We start from the raw sequence: 25,241 nt of genomic DNA on the forward strand, positions 1-25,241 counted from the left end.
GGACAAGGGCATGTACCTTGGTTGCAGGCTCCTCCCTGGCCCAGGCCCTGGTCAGGGTGCATGCAGGAGGCAACCAGTCTATGTGTTTCTCTCACATTGATGTTTCTCTCTCTTTTTCTCTGTCTCTTCCACTCTCTCTCTCTATTAAAAAAAAAAAAAAAGGAAAAATATTCTCAGGTGACGATTTAAATAAAAAGTTGATGGTAGGGCCAGATACTGGCCCTTTGTGTGACTTAAAACAACGCATCTATTCAAGCTTATGAAATACTGAAAATTGTTCCCTCTGGGTGCACAACTTACAAAAAAAAATCACTCCTTCCTCTGGCTGTAAGGCCTGTAAGGAAGCACAAGACTTGGTAACTGAAGTACAGACCATGTTTCAACCCTTACACTTTTCACTTGAGACCTTTGCACAGAGCACAACTTGTATGTCAGTATCTAGTGTTCCTGGTTGTAGGAATCTGATCACTGTGAGAACTGTTTTTTAAATCTTTGATATGGCCTTTCATATTTGTCAAAAGATATCAGTCTTACAAAATTGCTGAGTGGTGCCATGTCTCAAGACATGCTCAGCCATTTCCAAAATCTAGAGTCCAGATTCTAGGCATTGATGAGAGATTTCAAGACAAAAAGGCCCCCAAAAGAATGTATTATGGATACCCTCACTGTATGCATTCATCATTTTTATCACATGAGAAGTTTTGCATTGGAACTTTTGTATTAGTTGCAGGGGTCCTGCCATTTTAACTGAGGTTTTAGTGTTGCTTGCATATGAGGTCTAATGTAGTATTGCCATGTTAGTCTGTGCACATATTTCTGCCTAAGGATCTTACAATAGTCAAGTCATTAGCATAAATCCATTAGGAATATCTGATTAGAATCTTATCACTGGGGAAAAAACCCAAACAACTGATGATCTTCCGTGACATTGAAATTATTGCAGTGTAATATCTTGATGTTTTAACTTCCAGTGTTACAGTAGAGAAAGCCTAGAAGAAAGGACCTCTTTGACTAGTTATATTAATAAAATGGGTAGGATCTATTGTGTATACCAGATACCCAAGGGTTATTCCTGGAGTTTTTCTTCATCTTTTTTGTTGCAGTAGTTACATAGAAAAGGGAATGAGGGAGGCAAGGGTAAAAATAAATAGGAAATAAAAATAGTTTGGGGGAAAAATAAGGCTAACTTTTCCTTTCCTGGTTTCGTTATTCCTGATAATATAACTAAAATCTTCTTAAGATAAAAAATTAAGAAAGCAAGTAAATTTCTACAGATTTGGTTTGAGCAAGATATTAAATTGTGTCTACATTAAAAAATGGAAGCTTTGGGCTTTTTGAAGGTAAAGTGACTGCATATTGGCAAGAAAATGTTTATAAGTTCCTTATTATTGAGGGACTGAGATTATACCTTTCATTTGATTCAAATAATAACTAGCAAAGAGATGAGAGCTTGTTACCATAGGGGACCACTTAGAAAGTGGAAGGATACTCAGGATTATGTTCTTTACATTTAGGCAATTTGAGGGAGAGTCTCAACAATCCATATGACACCCTCTTGTTAAATCATTCCTATACCCTCTGCTGAAAAAAGATAGTCCACTAAACTCTACTCTTTTTTTTCTTATAAACTATCATAGACACAAACATCACATTTGATATTTACTAGAAAAAAATTATTTTTCTTCTGTAACATTATGAGCCTTTCCCCCTACAAAATATGTTTTATTTAATCTGCATTGAAAATTTAATTTGTAATTCATCTCTTAGTCACTCATTTAATATCAGTCAACCAGCCTGAAAGCATTCTTCTAATGGAGGAGGTAGAATATAAAGGTAGTTACTTTTTTATCCTCTGTAAAATACATTATTTTTGAGTTTCATTTATGTTCCTTAAATTTTTAAGTAAAAAATTTCAAATTATATCATAATAATTCAACATTTCAAAATTTAGTTACCCACAAGAGACATCTACCTTTAATTATATTATAATAATCCAGTAATGCAAATTTTATTATTCTGAAGAAAAACTGGAGAAAACTGGGCTAAAATATGACAAATAGTGGATTTATGGAAATACCCAGTGTGTGGTGGGAGTAGATGCATGATAAGCACAAACATGAAAAAAAAAATAAATTGCTCCTGCTAAAGAATTTGAACCTATGAAAATGTCACTCACTCTAATGGATCTTACATTCCTAGCTAGGTATCCATGGTTTTACCACTGTTCACAAATGTTTCCTTAGCATTGTAACGTTAAGTATTCATTGCAGAAAAGAGATGTGTGCTCTAGAAGGACCCTCCTTCCCACAAATCACTGGAAAAAACTCCAGAGTTTGGGCATAGTTATAGCTGTTTTCTAAGAATTTCCTCATCTGCCTTCATAAATGAATGCCTGTCTACCTCATTTGCCTGCAGATTGCAATATATCGGTAAGATGAATCATTTGGCTTCTTTGTTAGTGCTGAGGGATATGAGCATAGCCCACAGATCTACCAGCAGCTGACTGCCTGGTAAATGTTTACTTATAAATTAGCATGGGTGATAATTTATTAAGGTAATAAGCATAGATTACATTTAATGGCTTAGACATTATGCATTATAAACACAGTATTTTATGTTTAGTTGAGGCAAATGTATATGGTTATTAATATGATACCTAAATGTAACTCAGAAATTTTGAATTAGAGCATTGATTAAGTCAAGCAATGTATTGCAGTGCATCAATACTTAATTTGAAGGCTTTACGAAAGTTTCACAATGGCAAGACAATATCATATTGTTCACCTATTCCATGTATCATGATTTGTTTATTTCTCTTGGATTCTCTTCTCCTTCCCCCATAAAAGACTCATTCTGTTACTGAAGAACATCGGTTCTCTCTTGACAAGTATCACAGCATTAAAACTTTGGCTTCTGGAGCTGAGGTGAATAATCTGTCAGCAGGGACACCATGACAGCCTAAGATGACACAACAAAGAGAAAGAAAGAAATGGGTATTAGCAAGAGTCTGCTTAGGGACCTATGGAAGAGGAATTGGATTGCTGCTTTGAATGCCTGTGGTTAAAATAAGTTTTCCCAAAGAAATGATAAGGAGACAGTTCTGATCTAATATTTAGTTTTATTTAGATAAAGAAAGGTCACAAGAGATCAGACTGACCCAAATATGTGCACAAACACCATGCTTACTTGGGCCTCATTCCAGGACTAGTTGAAATGAGATATCATGGTGGTAGCTATGATTAGATTTTCCAGTCATAAGTGAAACCTAGGTATTGGCTGGTTTTTGAGAAATATAATTCCTCCCGTCCTCATGTTTATTCTGTGGTTTTGGCACTTGTAATATACATCAGATGTAAAATAATAAAAGTAAATCATCTAGGCTAACAAATAATGTCTATCTGAATCTGAGTCCTCATGAAAAAAAAAGTATACCCAAGAGTACAGCTTCCCAATAGACTATCAGCCACAAATGGTAATTTTTACTTTTACCCTTCCCAACTTCCAATATTATGGCAATAGTAATAATATTAAACTATGATGAATGTTCAATAAACAAAAATGTTTATTAAATGTTTACTATGTGCCAGACTAAATGCCTTATCATGTTTTAGTGAGTTAAGAAATATTTGCCAAGCTCTGTGCTAGGTGCTGTGGTAAGCCAGAGACAAATGGTTGTGCATTATTTCACTTAATGAAACAACCTTCTAAAGTAGCTTCTGTTATTATCATTTATTCAAATCTACCCTGGTAATAATAGATAATACAGAACTGGGTTTAGACCCAGATTTCTCTGACTCCAGTCTTAAGAAGTAGTTTTACTACCTTACAGGTACTTGCTCCTCTTTCCCACCATATTCCATATGTGTTCCTAGCCTATATCAGAAATGCAGGTCATATTTAAAAGTGGTTCAATGAGTATATTTGTTGAGCAGTTACCATGTGCTGGGCCCTGTGCTGAGTACTTTATGTGTATCTTACCATTTAATATCCTTTCCTACTGTGTGAAGTGCTGAGATATAAAATATAGATGAGGAAACTGAGGCCTATGTATTTTCATGAGTGATGATTGTAAGGGATGTATCATCTGAACCTGTCTGTCCCTAGACCTTGACCACAATGCTCAGATTACTCTTACCTCATTTAATCTTCACAATCTTATTATGTTGTTTCTATTTTAACCCCATTTTTTATGAATGAACTGGGTTTACAGAAGTTATGGTACTTGATCAAGATTACAGAGAGGCAAGATTTTAACTTGATTTCCAAAGCCTACTTTCTGTAACAAGTACCCTATATCGCCTTCATGTTACAAAAGTATATTGTGCACATATTTAGGGTGTTTGTCAGGCACCATTCTACATATAACAAAGAACATTATAGCCAAGATCAATGCTTTAATTGAGTTTCATTATAGTGGGGAGACAGACAACAAACAAAAGATCAGGTAGTGCTAAAAGCAATTAGAAAAGAAAATAAATGGTATAAGTGGACCTGGGGAACCACTTAAGAGTGGATGGCTAAGGAAGGCCTTGTTAAAGGAATGACATTTAGCTTGAGATCTGAATGACAAGAAGAAAGTAGAAAGGCTAAATTCTGGGATTAAAAACATCTTCCAGGTAAAATATTTTAAGCATTTTTATAGGTTCTTGGGATCATATCTCAGGGTGTTTTTGTTGTTGTTGTTGTTCTTAATTGTGATTGCTTATGTCAAATTTATTTTTAAAAGTAAAATCTTAGAAAGTCAACTTGGAATAGAGTTTCCAGATTTAGCTAAGAAAGTAAATACAGACAGGCAGTTAAATTAGCATTTTGGATTAACAACACTATTTTTCAAATCTTGCATGGAAAATTAGCTATACTAAACAATTACTTGTTTATCTGAAATTTCAATTTAACTGGATGTCCTGTATTTTATCTGGCACTCCAAACATGAAAACAGAAAGAGACTATAAAATACTTTCTGCAATAATGGAAATGTTCTATGTCTGTGTTGACAAATACAAATAGTGTAGCTGACAGCCACATGTGGCTCTTTGGCCCCTTGAGTGTGGCTCTTCCACAAAATACCGATTTCTGCGCATGGGCCACGAAGTTTCAATCACACTGTACATGCGTGCCCGCACGCGGCATTTTGTAGAAGAACCACACTCAAGGGGCCATAGAGCCACATGTGGCTCACAAGCCACAGTTTGCCGACCACTGATCTAGGCAAGTTATGAAAAGAAGGGAGAGGAGGAAGGAAATAAAATTACTTCAAATGCCCATTTTGTAGCAGGCACTGAATAAGGGCCACTATACACATTAACAAGGGGATTATAAAATAAGAATTATAAAAACTATAATGGTTGGCAGGCAATGCTGGCTGGTGATCAGACTAATCAAGAGGAGTGAGAATTTCAATTAAAATAGATATATTTGGAGTGAGATTAGTTTTACTCAGTTAAAAGATACTATAAATGACAATAAGCAATAATAATCTGTTATGAACTTTCTGTAATAAATAGATGCCATATAAGTAAGTAAAGTAGTTTGATACTCTCAGTTGCTTATTATTTGCCAAAAAGCATGAATGACCATGTTAGGGCCATAGAAAGAACTCCTTACACTCTATTCCTCATTTCTTGCTTACCATGATTGTCCACTTTCTGTTTTCAGCCTCTGGGAATACTAGTGATCGTGGAGAATAAAACACTTCATCATCCACTTCTTCTGGCTTTCTGGGCAAGCAGTGTAAAAATGTCCAGTCAGAGGCAGCAACTTCAGCAGTCTAAGGAAAAGATGGGGATAACTCAGTTTTCTGGTACTCTATCTAGGGGGATTGTGGACATTTCAGTAAAGAACTCTATGAGTTATATGTGGCTGATAGCAAAAGTGACCACTTATCCCCCACTATATTTTAAAAGTTACTTTTATGTGATTGTGTTATATTTTGAGCTTATCTCCAAATTATGGTTTTTAGCACTTGAAGCATACTTTATTATCACTTAAAAACAATTTTGAAAAAGAGCGCTGAGATAGGAGTGATTAACAAGATTATGGGCACTATGTACTAGATATTTCATTCTTAATGCAAATGTCCTAACAGTTTTAATTTTCCCCAACAGTTATTTCCTATAAGTTACATTTTCCCATCCATTTCTGTTGTTCACTCATAAATTCAAAACTATATTTCATCATAATTTCTTACCTGAGAATTACTGCTTTTGTACTTAAGTTTTGTTTTACCTCCAACTCTAGGTCTAGGTTCAGAACCTGAGTTTCTAAATACTGGAAAAGTGACAAGGGAAAAGAATAACATTTGGCCGAAACCGGTTTGGCTCAGTGGATAGAGCGTCGGCCTGTGGACTGAAGGGTCCCAGGTTCGATACCGGTCAAGGGCATGTACCTGGGTTGCGGGCATATCCCCAGTTGGAGATGTGCAGGAGGCAGCTGATCGATGTTTCTCTCTCATCGATGTTTCTAACTCTCTATCTCTCTCCCTTCCTCTCTGTAAAAAATCAATAAAATATATTAAAAAAAAAAAAAAAAAAAAAAAAGAATAACATTTGAACTTGTCATATATCAGTGAGATTAGTGCTCTTCATGTCTACAGTTCCAGCACCAGAAAAATGTCTAACTTTGGACAAGGTAAGTATGAAGTAAACTACAGCAAATTTAAAAATTCTCCATGGATACAGAGAACAGACTGACAGCAGTCAGAGGAGAGTAGGTAGGAAGACTGGGAGGAAAAGGTGAGGAAATGAAGAAGAAAAAACTCATAGACACAAACAACAATATGGTGATTACCAGAAGGAAAAGGGGTGGGGGAGGTAAAAGAGGGAAAAGGGGGGATGATAAATGGTGATGGAAGGAAACTTGACTTGGAGTGCTGAACACACAATGCAACATACAGGTGGTGTAGAATTGTACACCTGAAATCTATATAATTTTGTTAACCAATGTCACCCCGATAAATTAAATTTAAAGAAAAAGAAAAGAAAAATTCTCCATAAAAACATTTGCCACTTATATGACAAGGGATTGGCCATAATATATAAATAACTCCTATAACCAATAATAAAAAGCAAAAAATAAAAAATGGGCAAAGGATATGGTAGCAGTTTATAGAAAAAGACACAAATAACCAATAAACACACAAAAGATATTCAATTTCATCAGTAATCAGGAAAATACAAATTTTGAAAAGCATGAAATACCAATTTTTAAAGTTAAAAATGTAAATAACTAAAGATGGAGAAAGTGTGGAGAGACTATAAGTTGTAAATCCTTTCAGATAGGCAATTTAGCAGCAATTCCCATGTTTTAAAAAGTATGTGCTATTTCACCCCAAAATTTTTCATCTAAGGATCTATTCTCCAGTAATATTTTCATAAAGAAATAGTTATAAAGATGTTCATTGCAGTATTGTTTGTAATTGGGATAATTGAAAATAGTCTAATTTATTAACAGGAAATATTTTAAGTGAATTACAGTCCACTCATACTTTGGAATTCTATACAGCCATTAAAAAGAATGAAAATATCTAAATGAATGGGTAAAAAAAACACTAAGATTTGTTAAGTGAAAAAAGTAAGTCAGAATAATATGTATAATATGCCATTTATGATAAACCAATAGTTGTGTATATAGGCATCTACTATCTATATAAAACCCTAATATGCAAATAGACCGAATTCCTACCATTTACAGCAGAATGGATGGAGCTGGAGAGCATTATGCTAAGTGAAATAAGTCAGTCAGAGAAAGATAAATACCACATGATCTCACTCATTTGTGGACTATAATGAACAACATAAACCAATGAACAAAAACAGATCCAGAGACAGAGAAGCATCGATCAGACCATCAAACCTCAGAGGGAAGGCAGGGGAGGGTGGGGGTAAGGAGGAGAGATCAAACAAAGGACTTGTATGCATTCATATAAGCCTAACCAATGGACACAGACACCAGGGGGTGAGGGTGAGGGTGAGGGCAAGACTGGGGGGATGAGGGGACAATGGGGGGATAAAGACACATTTGTAATACCTTAATCAATAAAAATATTTTTAAAAAAACAAGACAGACAAAAAATAAAAACCTAATATGCAAATAGACCTAACGGCAGAACAACTGAACAACTAAACAACTGGACGCTATGATGTGCACTGACCACCAGGGGGCGCATGCAGAACATGGCAGGCATCGGCAGCAGGCAGCAGAGTGCAGAACATGGCAGGCAGCGGCTGTGGTAGGATGGTGGGGCAGGTGAGTGGGGGCACCAGACCAAGGCAAGGTGCTGGTTGCTGTCATTGGGGCAAGTCTCTAGTGGCTACTGAAAATTCTTTGCTCCCACACACCACAGTCCCGCCTGGTGCTTGCACCTGCTGCTGGCGGCAGCCATGCTCACACCTGCTGCCAGCGCTGGAGCCACCGCTCTCACACGCAGCCAGTGCTGGAGCTGCCACTCATACCCACTGCTGGCACTCAGCACCAGCCCTGATCACTCAGCACCATCAGTGGGTGTGAGCAGCAGCTGCTGGCCCTGATCACCTCTCAGGGCTTCTCCACCACCCCATGTTCCTGAGGGGCGATTGGGGCAGCAGCCGCCACTCACACCCGCTGCTAGCACTGGCCCCAATCATTCCGTGCCATCAGCGAGTGCAAGCGGGGCCGGTGCCATCAGCGCATGGGAGCCGCCGGGTGGCAGGAGCAGGGCTACCAGCAGAAAGGGGGCTGGGGGCCACAGTGGGAGGGGCCAGGTGGGGGCTCGGAGGATGGGCCGAGACCCGCCCCTGTATGCACCGCAGCCTCATGGCCCACAGTCCCTTTCAAGATGCATGAATTCATGCACTGGGCCCTTAGTCCTATATAAGAGGTAATATGCAAATTGACCCTCACGCCCTCATGTCATCACAAGATGGCCACCCCATATTATCACAAGATGGCTGCCACAAGATGGCCGCCCCCACATCAACACAAGATGGACACCCCCACGTCATCACAAGATGGCTGTCCCCATGTTGTCACAAGACGGCCAGCGGGGGAGGGCAGTGTCACACTTTGAGAACAACTGTTCTGGAGGAAACCCCTAAAAGTCAGGGGACATTGGGATTTTGTCAACAGAGCAACTAATCTGTTTTAGTGCAGAAAAGGATTAAGCCATTTTAATAGATATTTTATTGATAAAGTAATATATAAACATAAGCTCCTTATTCATATATGTCACTAGAATGAAGTTTGAAAAATAAAAAAGTGAAAATGTCTTTTCCCCATCTCCTTAACAGTAACTATTCCCACAGGTAACCAGTGTTTATCAATTTGACAAGAGGCCCAGTGCATGAAATTTGTGCACTGGGGTGGGGGGTGTCCCTCAGCCCAGCCTGCACCCTATCCAATCTGGGACCCTTGGGGGATGTCCAACTGCCAGTTTAGGCCCAATCCCACATCTCTCTCACAATCCAGGACTGCTGGCTCCTAACCGCTCACCTGCCTGCCAGCCTGATCACCCCCTAACCACTCCCCTGCCAGCCTGATTGACACTTAACTGCTCCTCTGCTGGCTTGATTGCCCCCAACTGCCCTCCCCTGCCAGCCTGATCTCACCCCCAACTGCCCTTCCCTGCCGGCCTGATCTCACCCCTAACTGCCCTCCCCTGCTGGCCTGATGCCTGAGGGGTCCCAGATTGAAAAGGGTGCAGGCTGGGCTGAGGGACACCCCCCACCCCAGTTCACAAATTTCATGCACTGGGCCTCTTGTCAAATTGATAAACACTGGTTACCTGTGGGAATAGTTACTGTTAAGGAGATGGGGAAAAGACATTTTCACTTTTTTATTTTTCAAACTTCATTCTAGTGACATGTATGAATAGGGAGCTTATATTTATATATTACTTTATCAATAAAATATCTATTAAAATGGCTTAATCTTTTTCTGCACTAAAACAGATTAGTTGCTCTGTTGACAAAATCCCAATGTCCCCTGACTTTTAGGGGTTTCCTCCAGAACAGTTGTTCTCAAAGTGTGACCCTAGAGCAGGGGTGGGCAAACTTTTTGACTCGAGGGCCACAGTGGGTTCTTAAACTGGACCGGAGGGCTGGAACAAAAGCATGGATGGAGTGTTTGTGTGAACTAATATAAATTCAAAGTAAACATCATTACATAAAAGGGTGCGGTCTTTTTTTTTTTTAGTTTTATTCATTTCAAACGGGCCGGATCCGGCCCACGGGCCGTAGTTTGCCCACGGCTGCCCTAGAGCAGCAGCACTGCATCATCTGGGAACCTGGTAGAAATGCAATTTATTGGGTCCCACCCCTAACCTACTGATTCAGCAACCCTATTGGAGTAGGGTCCTGCCAGCTGTGTATTGACACCTTCTCATGTGATGCCTTTCATGAATATCTGAAGGGATTCCCCTGAGAATGCCCTGCAGGCAGTTAGCAAAACTCAACTGGACTTGAGTCCTTAGAAAACAGAGTTAAGGACTAGCCTGAAGAACAAAATTATGGGGCTCTTCTTAGAGAAGAAATCAGAAGAAACTGTATGCAACAGAAGTAACCTTATGTCTCTAAACCCATAAAGTGTAAAGCATTCTGATGCCTCCATTGCTGTGAGAGGGAAAATTTAGCTTCTTTCTTCTGCCTGACTTTCAGATTCCTTCAATCAGGATAAAAGTGTCTTTCTAAAGAACATAGCTAATCTTTGGGAGAAGAGAAATCTCTAGGGCAGCGGTTCTCAACCTATGGGTCGCGACCCCTTTGGCAGTCGAACGACTCTTTCACAGGGGTCGCCTAAGACCATCCTGCATATCAGATATTTACATTACGATTCATAACAGAAGCAACATTACAGTGATGAAGTAGCAACGAAAATAATGTTATGGTTGGGTCACAATATGAGGAACTGTATTTAAAGGGACAGAAGGTTGAGAACCACTGCTCTAGGGGATACAATCAGTGAATCCTTCATAGGGAATGAAAAGACAGTCTGCTCTTTCCAATGTGAATGAGTGATTAGATGGTTCTGGCCATTATGAACGGAATTAATGAACCTTCAGAGAGGCATCAATTTGTACCTTCATTGTAACCTGGTAACCTTTGAAAGCCTGGAGCCGCTTTTTCTTCTCCTCTTCTTGTCCCATACTTATCCAAGTATCTGTAATTAATACATTTCCTCCACGAGCCGCTTCCAATGGATCATTCGTCAGCGACAGCTTGGTACTGTTCTAGAATACAAAAGCATGCCAATTAAACAACTTCATGGGACAAAGAAAAGCAATAATAACTTTATCTATAAGGAACATACCTCCTTGGCATACTGCTCTGCCAACTTGATTATACTGGGATCTGGTTCATAACCCTGCAGGGGGAAGAATTTAACTGTTATTTAGGTAATTGTATTATATATACTTTCTTCCATATGCATTATATTCCTTTCAACAACATTCCCAATCTCCTTCCCTTCTTTTTGCTTTCAGTTGTAGCACAATCATGTTTAGTAGTATGTAATATTTACATCTTGATCAAATCATAATAGTGCTTTTTGAAATTTAAAAAGATAACCAGTTCTCCCAATTTTCTTTTATTGTCTTGACCTCTTTAGTCATAAAGACTGAGTGGGGTTGGGGTTCTTTTTAGCTCTTGCTAGCACTCCTTCTTGTTCCTCTAGTAGCTTAAGAGGATCATATACATAATTCCACAACCTTGTGCATTTTTTGTCTCAGAGTATTTCGATGAGTTGTTTTTTTTTTAAATATATTTTTATTGATTTCAGAGAGAAAGGGAGAGGGAGAAAGAGAAACATCAATGATGAGAAAGAATCATTGACCGACTGCCACCTGCATGCCCCCCACTGGGGACCAAGCCCGCAACCCAAGCATGTGCCCTGACTGGACTCAAACCTGGGACCTTTCAGTCCGCAGGCCAATGCTCTATCCACTGAGCCAAACTGGCTAGGGCATGAGTTGTTTGGGGTTTTTTAAAATGCTCTTTTGTCTGAAATGCTTTCCCACACCCCCTCCATGTGGAATAACAGTTTCACATATTTCCTCAAATATCTATACTAATAATAGCCTAGGTGGTCCTTGCGCCCTTGCACGTGACGTTGTCACAAGATGGCCATCACAAGATGGCTGCCACAAGATGGCCATGTGCACTGTGGAGGCAGGGCCCAGCGGCCACTCCATGCAGTAAGGCCTGGGGGTCCCGTGGTTCCATGCGGCATGGAGGAGGCCGGTTCCTGGGGTCTCCACTGCCTCATGCGGAGGAGGCAGGTCCTGGCGTAGGAGGCAGGTCACGGCAGGGGAGAGCAGTTGGGGGTGATCAGGCTGGCAGAGGAGGGCAGTTGTGGGCAATCGGGCCAGCAGGGGAGGGCAGTTGGGGGCGATCAGGCTGGCAGGGGAGGGCAGTTGGGGGCTATCAGGCTGGCAGGGGAGCAGTTAGGCATCAATCCGGCCAGCATGGGAGCAGTTTGGGGCAAATAGGCTGGCAGGCAGGCGAGTGGTTAGGAGCCAACAGTCCCGGATTGTGAGAGGAATGTCCAACTACCGGTTAAACTGGCAGTCAGACATCCCCCCAAGGGGTCCCAGGTTGGAGAGAGTGCAGGCTGGGCTGAGGGACACCCCCCCTCCATGCATGAATTCCATGCACCAGGCTTCTAGTTTCCTCATAAAAACCTTCCCTGATCACCCCAGATAAATACTAACACCTTACATGCACACCTTATTCTTTTGCACTGACCAACAAGTGTTGTGAGTGTCAGGCACTTGCTCTGCAATGGCACTTACACAGCAAGCAAACTGTTTTCACTAAAATATATTTGTTTGGGATGGTTTGCTCATAGTAGGGTCAGGACTTGAGGGAGGCAAGCAAGGTGCCTAGGACATAAAATATAAGGAGGTGCTCACGGTCAGAGTCGTGCAAGAACAAATTTTGCATTATAAGGTGCCTAGATTGCACACCCTAGTCTCAACTCTAGATGAGAAGACATTATTAGAGCAGCTAAAGACCCTCATGCTTTTCCAGAACCCATAGGTAGCCCCTCTACCTCTAATTCTCTCCTTCCAATCTGCTCTGTACATTAAAGCAAGATTTTTTTTTCTCTGAAACCTCCAATGTTTACTTTGTTTCTTAAGTCAAAGCTGATTAAGAGTATCAAGGCTCCCCACTAGCATCCCCTGCTTCTGTCTGTTTTAAATCTTCTCAATATCTTACTGCAGGAAATCCAGTCTTATTGCCAACCCTGCACATATCTTGCCCTTTTCTGCCATCACAGACTTTTACCCTTTGTCTCCTCCTGGGCATCTTCAAAGGAACATATCAGCTCCTCCTTTGTCCAAATTCTCGTCCACCTTCATCTCTACACCCTCCATGTGGAAGTCTTGTCAGTCCAAAAATCATAATTATTCTCACCTTCCTTAATGCTTATTGTTTTCCTGAATTCTTAGCATTGATTATGACTTGGTTTTTATAAATTCTCAGTATGACATTGTGGTGGAAACTGTGAGGTGGTATCCAGATTCCCCATTGTGAATAAAGGACTTACTCCCTGGCTGCTAGGCATGCTATTGAAACATGACTTTCAGCTGTCAGCCCTCTTTGGGCACTGCCTCAGTTGCAGAGATGCACCCAAGGTCACATACCTTTCCAAGGCGAGTGACATTCCATGACTGGTTGACAGGAGGGTATGAAAACCTCACACCCTCCTCCCAACTCAGGACAGCTCTGAATGGCCATCTCAGATCTAGGACTCTCCATAAGGTCAGTGGAGGCGATTGTTGGCCCTGCATCACAGCTTGGTTTCTCCCTGTGCTCACTCCTGCTTCCTTTTCCTCCCTCCCACAGGTATTGATCTCAAGGGCATGCCCTAATAAATATCCTGCACAATAAACTGTGTCTCAAAGTCTGCTTCCCAGGAACCTCAAACCATGACAGGTATGTTCGAGTTTATTCATTTTAAATTGTTTTGTTTTGCATGTGATTGTCTACCATAATTCTTTCTTTCATTATAAAAATTCTTGAAGAAAGAAACTCTTCAAAGAGAAACCAAGATGGCGGCATAGGTAAACACCTGAATTGCTGCCTTGCACAACCACTTCAAAAATACAACTAAAAGACAAAACAGACATCATCCAGAACCACAGGAAGGCTGGCTGAGTGGAAATTCTACAACTAGAAGGAAAGAGAAAAGCACACTGAGACTCAGTGGAGGTGCAGAAGTAAAGTACAGAGGTACGGAGGCGCATGTGGAAAGGGCTGGCAACTGAGGACGCAGTTATCTTTTTCAATTGGGAGGGAGTCTCAAGCTCCTAATGGCCCTGACTCCAGTTCTGGGTGAGTCTCTGGGGACCCAGACTCATACGGGGAGAAAGTGGACTGTCTGGCATCTGTCAGAACTTGAGGGCGGCTTTCTCTCAAAGGTGCTTGCAGCGATTACCACAGGACACTGAGACCCGAGTCCTCTTAGGGCAGGGCTGAGGATCACCCATATCAGTTTGCTCCACCCTGTTGATTCCCTGAGACCCCGCCCCACCGAAGCTGTGCACAGAGGCTTTTGCATATGAATGGCCTGTCCCTTTCCAATCTAAAATTACCTAACAAACTGCAGCTGAGTCAGAGAGAACCAGAACATCCAAAAGAAGGCCCAAAGCCCCACAGCAGCTTGCATTGCTTCACAGCTGGGCCTCATCTGGGCACCTCCAAACCCCAAACAAAGAAAAGGAATCTGCAGATCTCTCCATAGCTCCTGCTGGGTAGCCTCAGGCAGAGGCTAAATTACCACCTCCTTAGAGATCCAAGAGCCAGTGTACCCAGTGGTCAGAGTGGGACAATCCAGATTACACCTCCTCAGATCCGTAAGGGACACACTCAGGGGGAAGACGCAGTGAGCACCAAAGCCCCACTGAAGCAAGTCTTGCCCCATAAGGGTGTCTCCAGCACAGAAGTTCTCCCACCGTAGACACAGCTGATTCTCACAGCCAATTGGCCTGGAGGTCAATTCCTCCCAGTGATACAACAATCAAGGTTTAACTACAACAAGACTGTGCACAAAGCCTACAATGGGGTGCACCAAGAGTGTCCACCTCAGGTAATTGGGGAGGCTGAGCCACTAGGCTCTACAGGACAGACACCTAGCACACAAAGCCACTCTATCAACACAGGGAAGCATAAAAAATGCAGAAACAAAGAAACATGTCACAAATGACAGAAATGGAGGAAAGCAAAGTACTGGATATAGAGTTCAAAACCATGGTTATAAGGTTTTTCAAGAATTTTCTAGAAACTGCAGATAAATTTAGTGAGAGCCTCAAGAAATCTAGTGAGACTGCCAATAAATTTAGTGAGACCCTCAAGAAATCTAGTGAGACCCTCAAGGATACGAAAAAGGACCAACTAGAAATTAAGCATACACTGACTAAAATAAAGACTATTATACAGAGATACAACAGCAGACTAGAGGATCCCAAGAATCAAGTCAAAGATTTGAAATACAAAGAAGCAAAAGACACCCAACCGGAAAAGAAAAAAGAATCCAAAAATATGAAGATAGTGTAAGGAGCCTCTGGGACAACTTCAAGAGAACCAACATCAAATTATGGGGGTGCCAGAAGAAGAGAGAGGGCAAGTTATTGAAAACCTATTTGAAGAAATAATGACAGAAAACTTCCCCCACCTGGTGAAAGAAATAGACTTACAAGTCCAGGAAGTGCAGAGATCCCCAAACAAGGAATCCAAAGAGGACCACACCAAGACACATCATCATTAAAATGCCAAGAGCAAAAGACAAAGAGAGAATCTTAAAAGCAGCAAGACAAAAACAGTTAGTTACCTACAAGGGAGTACCCATAAGATTGTCAGCTGATTTCTCAATAGAAACTATGCAGGCCAAAAGGGAGTGGCAAGAAATATTCAAAGTGATGAATGCCAAGAACCTACAACCAAGATTACTTTATCCAGCAAAACTATCATTCAGAATTGAAGGTCAGGTAAAGAGCTTCACAGATAAGAAAAAGTTAAAGGAGTTCATCACCACCAAACCAGTATTATATGAAATGCTGAAGGGTATTCTTTAAGAAGAGGAAGAAGAAGAAAAAGGTAAAGATAAAAATTATGAACAAGAAATACATATCTATCAACAAGTGAATCTAAAAAGCAAGTGAATAAACCATCTGATGAACAGAATAAACTGGGGAATATAATAGAATCAAGGGCATAGAAAGGGAGTGGACTGACAATTCTCAGGGGGACAGGGGTGTGGGGGGGGCGGGAAGAGACTGGAAAAAAATCGTACACCTATGGATGAGGACAGTGGGGGGGGGTAAGGGAAGAGGGTGAGGTGGGAACTGAGTGGTGGGGCACCATGGGGAGGGAAAGAGGAACAACTGTAGTAATCTGAACAATAAAGATTTAATTTAAAAATAAAATAAAATAAATAAATAAATAAAAATAAATAAAATTGTAGAGTCTATGAAAAAAAAAAAGAAACTATTCAGATAATGATGATGATGGATACAAAATTTTAGCAGCTTTACTACCCTTCAAATAGCCATAAATTTTTGAGCTTTGTTTATTGGAATTTGGGGAAGGATTTTTAGCAAATTATAAAGATTTGCTAATTAGTAACTAATGTTGTGATCAATCATACTGGTAAACATAGATAGAGACTTGTCTATTACTTCATGTGCCTCCTGTCCTAAAAATGTATCCTTCCCTTTGAAGAGCAGGTTTCTATACTCCTTAAGTATAATCATTCTTAGAGAAGGAATCAATAAATACTTAGAGAACCAACAGAGAGGTTTGGAAATTAGAAAATCACCCAACCTTGCATGCACTGGACCATGACTGAGAATACAAAGTGGAATTTTTATTCATAACTCAGCTTTCAAGAGTAAATAACTCATTGGCTTTTACATAATCTTAAAACCAGACGAAGAAGGTGATTAACAAACTCAGTGTGGTCTAAATATTCACTTAGAACAATGTTAAAATCATTGCCATCAATAGTTTATGGAGAAATTTTACAATCAAGGACAAAATTGTTTTCTTGAACATGTAAGTTATTCTTGATTGAAGAATGGGAAATAGATTAATTATGGCTTAGAAACTTTTTAATGCTTCTTAAATTTACAATAAATATCCTAGCTCTAGCTTTAAAGGAAATAGGTCTACATATAAATTACTGGAACAACTTCTACACTATCAGACTTTGCAGAAGACATTTTAAAACTCATTCCCACCAAGAATTAGTCAAGTTTTAGTACTCTTTATCATTTAAATGAGTTTCTGCATAAGAACAATACTGAAATTGCTCTGTAATATTGGAATTTTTCCTTTAATGAGAAGAAAACATCTTGGACATGCAATAGAATGTTTCAATCCTATTTCTCCAACAGAATAAATCCTTTACAAAAACACCATATAACAAGAAACAATTATTGTTATTGTATGTTTTATCTGTAAAAACTAAATGCTGTAATAGTTATTAATACAAACTAGATTTGTAGAGAGAGTGATGCTGAACAAAAAAGAATTATCTGTTGTGAGAGTTATCTCTCTGAGTCCCAAAAGTTTACTGTAATAGGGTGGCTTACAATATATGCTATTGCCTAGGCCTGCTTTTCTTCTATGGCAAGTAGGTGGAATAGTGTCCTCCAAAAAATTCATTCCCACCCAGATTTTGAGAATATGACCTTATTCAGAAGTAGGGTCTTTTCAGGTGTTATTAGTTAAGATGAGGTCATACTGAATCAGGGTGGGCTTAAATTTAATATGACTGCTATCTTCATAAAGAAGGACATTTGTAAACAAAAACAAAACAAACAAAAAAAAGCAAGGAATACCTAGGGCAGCCGTGGGCAAACTACGGCCCACAGGCCGGATCCGGCCCATTTGAAATGAATAAAACTAAAAAAAAAACAAACAAAAAACGTACCCTTTTATGTAATGATGTTTACTTTGAATTTATATTAGTTCACACAAACACTCCATCCATGCTTTTGTTCCGGCCCTCCGGTCCAGTTTAAGAACCCATTGTGGCCCTCAAGTCAAAAAGTTTGCCCACCCCTGTCCTAGGGCCACCAGAAGTGGGAAGAGAAAAGGAAGGATCCTTTCCTAGAGGCTTCAAAGGGAGTGTGGCCCTACCAAACACCTTGATTTTAGACTTCTAGTCTCTAGAATGAATAAAGAAACAATAAATTTCTGTTCTTTTAAGCCACCCAAGTTGTGGTAATTTGTTAACAACTGCAGATTAAGGCAGCAGGGTGTGTTGACTCAAACTGGTCCAGCAAGAGCACCTGTGGGATCAAGCTGAAGTTCTCTTCTGTGAGGCAGTGCCTGCCGTGGCACTAGGGTTTCCAAATTATCCTCATTTGCCTGGTACTCTCCCAGTTTTTAGCACTGATAGTTCCATGTCCCCAGAAATCCCTACTCCTAGGCAAACCAGGATGGTTGATCACAGTAAATAACATTCTTGCTTAGATTCTTCCCTTTCTCTGTTCTGCTCCCCCTGTCCCCCTATAGATTTTTTAAGGAGTACTTCCTTAATAAATCACTTCATCTCATCATTTAGGCATTTTACCATCTCATATCATCACAAAAAGAAGGGGAGGACAGTACAATAAGATACTTTGAGTGAGAGAGAGAAAGATACCACATTCACATAACTTTTATTACATTATACTGTGATAATTGTTCTATTCTATTATTAGTTATTGTTTTTAATCTCTGAATGGGACTAATTTATAAATTAAACTTTATCATAGATATGTATGTATGTATGTATGTATGTATGTATGTATAGGGGAAAAAATAGTGTTTAAAGAATTCAGTTCTTTCTGTGGTGCCAAGCATCCACTGGGAATCTTGGAACATATCTCCCACAGATAAGAGGGAACTACAGTATTAGAAAAATGATAGCATTCTAGCCATGCCTTGTGAATTCTACACTGTCTGAATTGTATTGCTTTCTTCATCCTTTGTGGTAGCAATGCACAAGGATACCAGTCATCAGTATGGCTGGTTTCAGGGCATTCGAGGAGATAATTCAGGCATGCTTTTATAGACTCAAAGTATGAAAGGCATTAGCCAAGGCTATCTCTTATTATAGAGTTGGCAAATTGGGCACCCAAGAAACCAAATAGCTATAACAGACGGGCTAGTAACATGACCTAAATTTTATGGCCTCACCTGTGCTCTTGAATGGAATAGAGGTTTGTTTTTCCTGGGTAATTACATCTGGGGATGACTTAAGGTGGGGGGTAGTTTCCAGGCAGAAAGTTTCCCTACCTTTGGAGTAGCTGCCTGGATGTGCATTCCGAATTTGGCTGCGCTCATCATTATGGAGTGCAGGATGTTGTTCCCGTCCCCAATCCAGCTAAGGGTAAGGCCTTTCAGAGAGCCATAGTGTTCCTAAAAGGCAAGAAATGGAGGAGATTATACCTGGGAAGAAATTAACTTATATGAAACAATTATTATGGTTAAAATAAAAAAATTCTTCACCCCAATTTTAATGCTTTGTTGGAATAATATCAATGTATAATCACCAAAAATAGTAAGATGTCCTAATATCTTAAATCAAGACATCATATGAACTCATATAAATACTCATATTTTCAAACTTTTCAAATCTGAATCTTTGTTGCATTCATTTATTCATTCATTCAACAAATTAAGCATCATCCATGTCTACTTTCCTTGGCCCTATAAATATAACAATGAATAAAGGAGAAAAAAAATCACTGCCTTATGGAGCTTACATTAGCAGGTATAAGAAAGGGGAAATACAATGTATCTAGAAGAGTGTAACATGATAGTTGAGTATGTTTACATGTTTGTAAAGTTGGAAAACATGCTCATTATTAATCTTAACTATTTACACATATGGACATGTGTAGCTAAAGTATAAACACATACCTTGAAATAATAAATACAGACATCAGGATAATAATTTCCTTGTGGGGTGGGAGGAAATGAGATCAGGAAGAGTTAAACAGTCAGCTGATTTAGATTCCATGCTCTTAATAAGCTGCTATTTACTCATTCAGCTCTCACTTTGAGGATCTCCTATATGAAGGTATTGCACCAGGTCATGCAGGGGACAATATGATGAATAGGACATTTCACTGTCCCTCAATGAATTTATAATCTAGTAATGATAAAGCCCCAGGGCAAAGCATTCAATTTTCTGGCATATATGTAAAGCCACATTCACAAATAGCCACTTGGTATCTAACATCATTATATCATCCTTTCTGCATGAATCTTATCCACATCACCAATGAGTTTCATTATTAGTTTAACTTCACATTTATATTTAAATGAGGAGGAATATGGACCTATCCAGTTTTCCCTGTTTCCCCAGAATAGTCCATAGACACAGAAACCATGGTTTTCAGCATTCCCAGTTGCAAAACTATGTAGAGTGGCTATGGCAAAACGAACGAGATCAATCTTTTAAAGTTATTCAAGTTCCTAAATTGGGGGTACATGGCTAAATTTGAGCCTCAATTCTATGTATTCTGCATGTCCTTAACTCCAGTCTCATCCGTTTATTAAAATGATGGGGATAGCCTTCTTCTCAGAAAGTGATTTCATAATTGGCCATTTTGAATATTGAAAGCACACTCCATCAGTTTTCACTCCCAAGCAACTCAGTCTGAAGTATGGAGGATTACATTAAGCTTTTCTGTTATGTATGTTCCAGCATTCACGATTCATGCATTGTGTTAGATATGGGACCAAAAAGCAGAAGGATTGAAAGAACAGGGGATAAGAGAAATGCTTTTCCACACCCCCTCCATGTGGAATAACAGTTTCACACACACACACACACACACACACACACACACACACACACACATTGTTTTTAACAATGCCTTATTCCTTGAATAGCTAGTATACAGACATGCTATAATTCATTACCAAAATTATATTTGAAAACAAAACACCAATACTATGAGAGAAACGGTTCTACTTAGAGCTAGTCTCTCTTGTAAAAGGCAAGGAAGTAAGCCAACCTGGAGCGTGAGGTAGTCAGCCAGGATCTGGATAGGATGGTACAAATCTGACAGCCCATTGACGATGGGAATGGATGCTTCTTTAGCCAGGATGTCCAGATCTGATTGTTTATACACTCGAGCCAACACTGCATCTGTCATGCTAGATAAGACACTGCAGCAAACCAAGAAAAGATTATCTAAGTTAATTATGCTTACTAATTCCTTCTTTAATACAGAATCTTAAACAGTAATAAGAAATGCTAATAAATTAGAAGTTTTACTAAGTTACAACTACCCATCACCACAACAGATTTAAACAATAATATTAAATGCGTAGTCATTACAGAAGCCAAATGTTGTTCCACTGATGTCATAAATAGTGACCACTAATTTTACTATTTTTTAGAGATAAGAAATCAATTGTGGGACTTGCAGTCATAGTGATGAATTATCTATATATATAAAAGCGTAATATGTAAATCGATTGGACAGTGGAATGACCGGTCGCTAGGATGCACACTGGCCACCAGGGAGCAGATGCTCAATGCAGGAGCTGCCCCCAGCCTGCAGGCCCCGATTGCCCAATGGGGAACGGGGAACTGGGGGTGGCAGTGGACGCTGGCAGCGCCAGGCCAAGGTGGGTGCGAGCTAGTGGGGCCCTGATCACCCCGCTGGTTGCCACATAGAGGGCAACTGGCATTGGCAGTGGGGGGTGGGGCCAGCTGCCGGCAGCTGGGGAAGGTTGGCCCTGATCACAGGCCAGGCCTAGGGCCCCTACCTGTGCACAAATTTCATGTGCCAAGCCTCTAGTAATTATAAGTAGCAGTTGGTAAAGTTAACAGAGAAAATACCCAAAAGAAGATATACAGAGGGAGGGAAGATGGCGGCGATATAGGCAGACGCGTCCCAGGTCGTGTCCCGGAGCAAATGGAGTCAGCAGCTGAAACTAGTAACACCCACACCGAATTGGCGAAATTGCTCAGCTGGTGAGACGGTTTGCAGCCGAGAAGAGCAGAACTCCCCAGGAAAGGTAAAAAAAAAACCAGGGATTTGGGCAGGAAAGTTTGCCAGACCTCTGAACCCAGAGAGTCGGAGGGAGACCGCGCGGCAGCCGCGTCCCTTGGGACAGGCACAGCCCCTGACGGGGGAAAGGAGAACCGCGGGATTCCTGGCGCCGCCGGGGGAATTGAGAGCTCAGTGCTGTGATCACAGAGGACTGAGCCTAAAGGGGGCAGCCTGAAGAGCTGACCAGACCATGCAGTGCCGGTAAGAGAAGAAGCTTACAGAAACCAAGCCTTCCCCGTTTCCGCGGCCGGCGTTTGTTTGATTGTTTTCACTGAATCCTGTTCATGGGACATTTCGGATACAGACACTCACCTGTGCTGAAGAGAGGGAGAGTGTGCGGAGGAGTGGAATCTGGGGAGAGACTGAGGAGAGAGGGGGAGCCGGGAGAGGTGGCAGCGAATTGAGTGCTGAGACACCCCTGAGCACAGGACTGGGGCAGCCATTCTCTCCGGAGAGTGAGACTCCTCCCCCCAGCCCCCAGGCAAGGAGCACAGCCACACCCAGATTCCACCCTGTACAAGATCAAGGATTAAAATCACCTGATCAGTCCCTGGGAGTTAACAGGGTCTGGCCTATAGAGGGATTTTCAATCCCAGCAACAACACAGCGCTGGTAACTAACTATTACGCAGCCAGCTCCGGGCAGTGAACTTCCACTGGACAGAAAGGCCCTATAGCCTCAGAGGCCAACCCCAAAACACTGCCACCCAGAGGCTGACCCACAAACTGACTCTTTGCTAAACACAAAATAAGGCAGTCTGGGAAACAAAAGCGGTCTGCTTTAAAATAAGGACTGTGGTTTACAACACAGAGGAACAGTGTATTGCAGGGAAACTCAACACTCTCCTGAATACCTGGCAGGTCTAAGGCGAGCCACACTGAAGAATAGAAGAACCAAGGGACCTTCACTACTGCAATTTTTTTTTTCCACCTTTTAACTAAGAAACCAATTTTTTTTCTTTTTTTTTTTCTTCTTTTTTTTTGTTCTTCTTTTTCCATCACCTGATTTTACCCTTTTAATTACTACCTTCTTATTTTTAACCAGTATTACTACTGCTACCATTTTACCATTTTTTAAAGTGCCATTTTATTTTCTCTTTATTTTATTTTGGGATTAGTGTTCTCCATTCTATTTTCATCGTTATATTATTGGTTGTTTCTAGTTTGCATTCATCTCCAGGGAGCTGTTGCTGGAATTTGTTGGGATTAATGGCTGTTCTATAGGAGTATTCTCCTCATATAAAAAGTCTCTCCCCCTCTTCCACTTCATTCTCTCTTTTCGCTCTTTTTTTTTTCTTTTCTTTTCTCGCTTTTATTTTCCCCCCTTCTTTTTCCAGATTTCATTTTTGCACTCCTTTTTTTTTTGGTCCCTACTTTTCTTTTCTTTTTCTCTTTTATCTTTTTCTCTTTCTTCTTCCTTGTTCCCTAATTCTCTTAATTCGGGTGATCACCTTTATTTGGGGTTATTAATATCGTGAATATATTTGTGTATAGTGCCTGGTACGTGGTGCCTTGTTGTGTTGTATTTTGTGCCTTTAAATCAACGCAGCAGGTCCAAGCAACAGCAACCTCCTGAGCAACACACCCTCTGCCGAGGAACAGCAGCTGTACGTGAAACCTCGCCCCACCAGCCAGAAGAGCCACCACAGCTGTGAACAGAACCCACCAGAGGAGCTGCTGCCAACTGAAGAGCAGCTGCTACCGCAACCGCCCGAAGAGCAACCACAGATCAAGGAGTCACTGCCACCAAGGGAGCAACCACTGAACGACTCAACGTCTAGATATGTCAGTGTGATCAAACATGGGTAGACAAAGAAACCCCCAAAGGAAAGAGAAGGAGGTCTCTCCAGAAAAGCAGCTAAGCAATACAGAGGCATGCAACATGACAGAAAAAGAATTCAGAATAAGGGTCCTAGAGTGCATAAACCGGATGGAGGAAAAAATCGACAACCTCTGCAAGAAGCAAGACGAAACAGATGAAAAAATCGATAACATATGGAAGAAGCTAGAAGAAACAGATGAAAAAATCAACAACTTAAGTAAGACCCAAGAAGAAATGAAGAGTGATATAGCTGCAATGAAAAACTCCATTGAAAGTATCAACAGTAGACTAGGAGAAGCGGAGGACCGAATTAGTGAATTAGAAGACAAGGAAGCAAAACACACCCAAAATGTACTGCAATTGGAGAAAAAAATTAAAAGACAGGAGGACAGCCTAAGGGAGCTTTGGGACAACATGAAACGAAACAACATACGAATAATAGGAGTACCAGAACAACAAAAGGATGAACAAGGATTAGAAAACCTATTAGAAGAAATAATATCAGAAAACTTCCCTGAGGTGGGGAAGAAAAAAGTCACACATGCCCAGAGAGTCCCAAACAAGGTGAACCCGAAAAGACCCACACCAAGACACATCATAATTACCATGGCAAATGTTCAGGACAAAGAGAGAATCTTACAGGCTGCAAGAGAGAGACGGAAAGTTACATACAAGGGCTCTCCCATTAGATTGTCAAATGATTTCTCAACAGAAACACATCAGGCCAGAAAAGAATGGACTGAAATTTACAAAGTGATGCAAAGCAAAGGACTGAATCCAAGAATACTCTATCCAGCAAGGCTATCATTCAAACTTGAAGGGGAAATAAGAAGCTTCACAGACAAAAAAAGGCTAAGGGAGTTTATTACCACCAAGCCAGCAATGCAAGGAATGCTAAAGGGACTGGTATAAAAATAAGAAATAAAAAGCTCAGAAAGAAAACAGCCACACAAAAACAGAAATGGCTACAAACAAGTACCTTTCAATAATAACTTTAAACGTAAACGGACTAAATGCTCCAAACAAAAGACATCGAGTGGCTGAATGGATAAAAAAACATGACCCATACATCTGCTGTCTACAAGAAACCCACCTCATTAGAAGGGACTCACACAGACTGAAAGTGAAAGGATGGAAAAATATCTTTCAGGCAAATGGAAAGGAAAAGAAAGCTGGGGTAGCAATACTTATATCGGACAAAATAGACCTCAAAGTGAAGGCCATAACAAGAGATAAGGAAGGCCACTTCATAATACTAAAGGGATCAATACAACAATAAGATATAACTCTGGTAAACATATATGCACCCAATGCAGGAGCACCCAAATTCATAAAAAAACTCCTGGAAGATATCAAAGGAGAGATCGACAACAATACAATCATAGTA

The 25,241-nt window shown here is 40.5% G+C and overlaps 1 protein-coding gene across 3 annotated transcripts in view; it reads right to left on the bottom strand.

The window, feature by feature from the left end:
* Nucleotides 1-2,898: 2,898 nt before the first annotated feature.
* The window catches only part of OTC (ornithine transcarbamylase), a gene marked incomplete at both ends in the record, with an annotated part of 56,424 nt that continues 34,081 nt past the window's right edge, over nt 2,899-25,241 (bottom strand). Inside the window, 6 exons of one of the 3 annotated variants that reach the window (XM_081081533.1) lie at nt 2,899-2,958; nt 5,630-5,767; nt 11,051-11,200; nt 11,281-11,334; nt 19,257-19,379; nt 20,987-21,140. In XM_081081533.1, coding sequence (XP_080937659.1) covers nt 2,899-2,958; nt 5,630-5,767; nt 11,051-11,200; nt 11,281-11,334; nt 19,257-19,379; nt 20,987-21,140 — 679 coding nt within the window. The remainder of the gene's footprint in view (nt 2,959-5,629; nt 5,768-11,050; nt 11,201-11,280; nt 11,335-19,256; nt 19,380-20,986; nt 21,141-25,241) is intronic. The other 2 variants (XM_081081534.1, XM_081081535.1) reach the window with 2 other exon arrangements.

The sequence above is a fragment of the Myotis nattereri genome (genome assembly GCF_964212035.1).
Source record: "Myotis nattereri genome assembly, chromosome: X".
Taxonomy (NCBI): domain Eukaryota; kingdom Metazoa; phylum Chordata; class Mammalia; order Chiroptera; family Vespertilionidae; genus Myotis; species Myotis nattereri.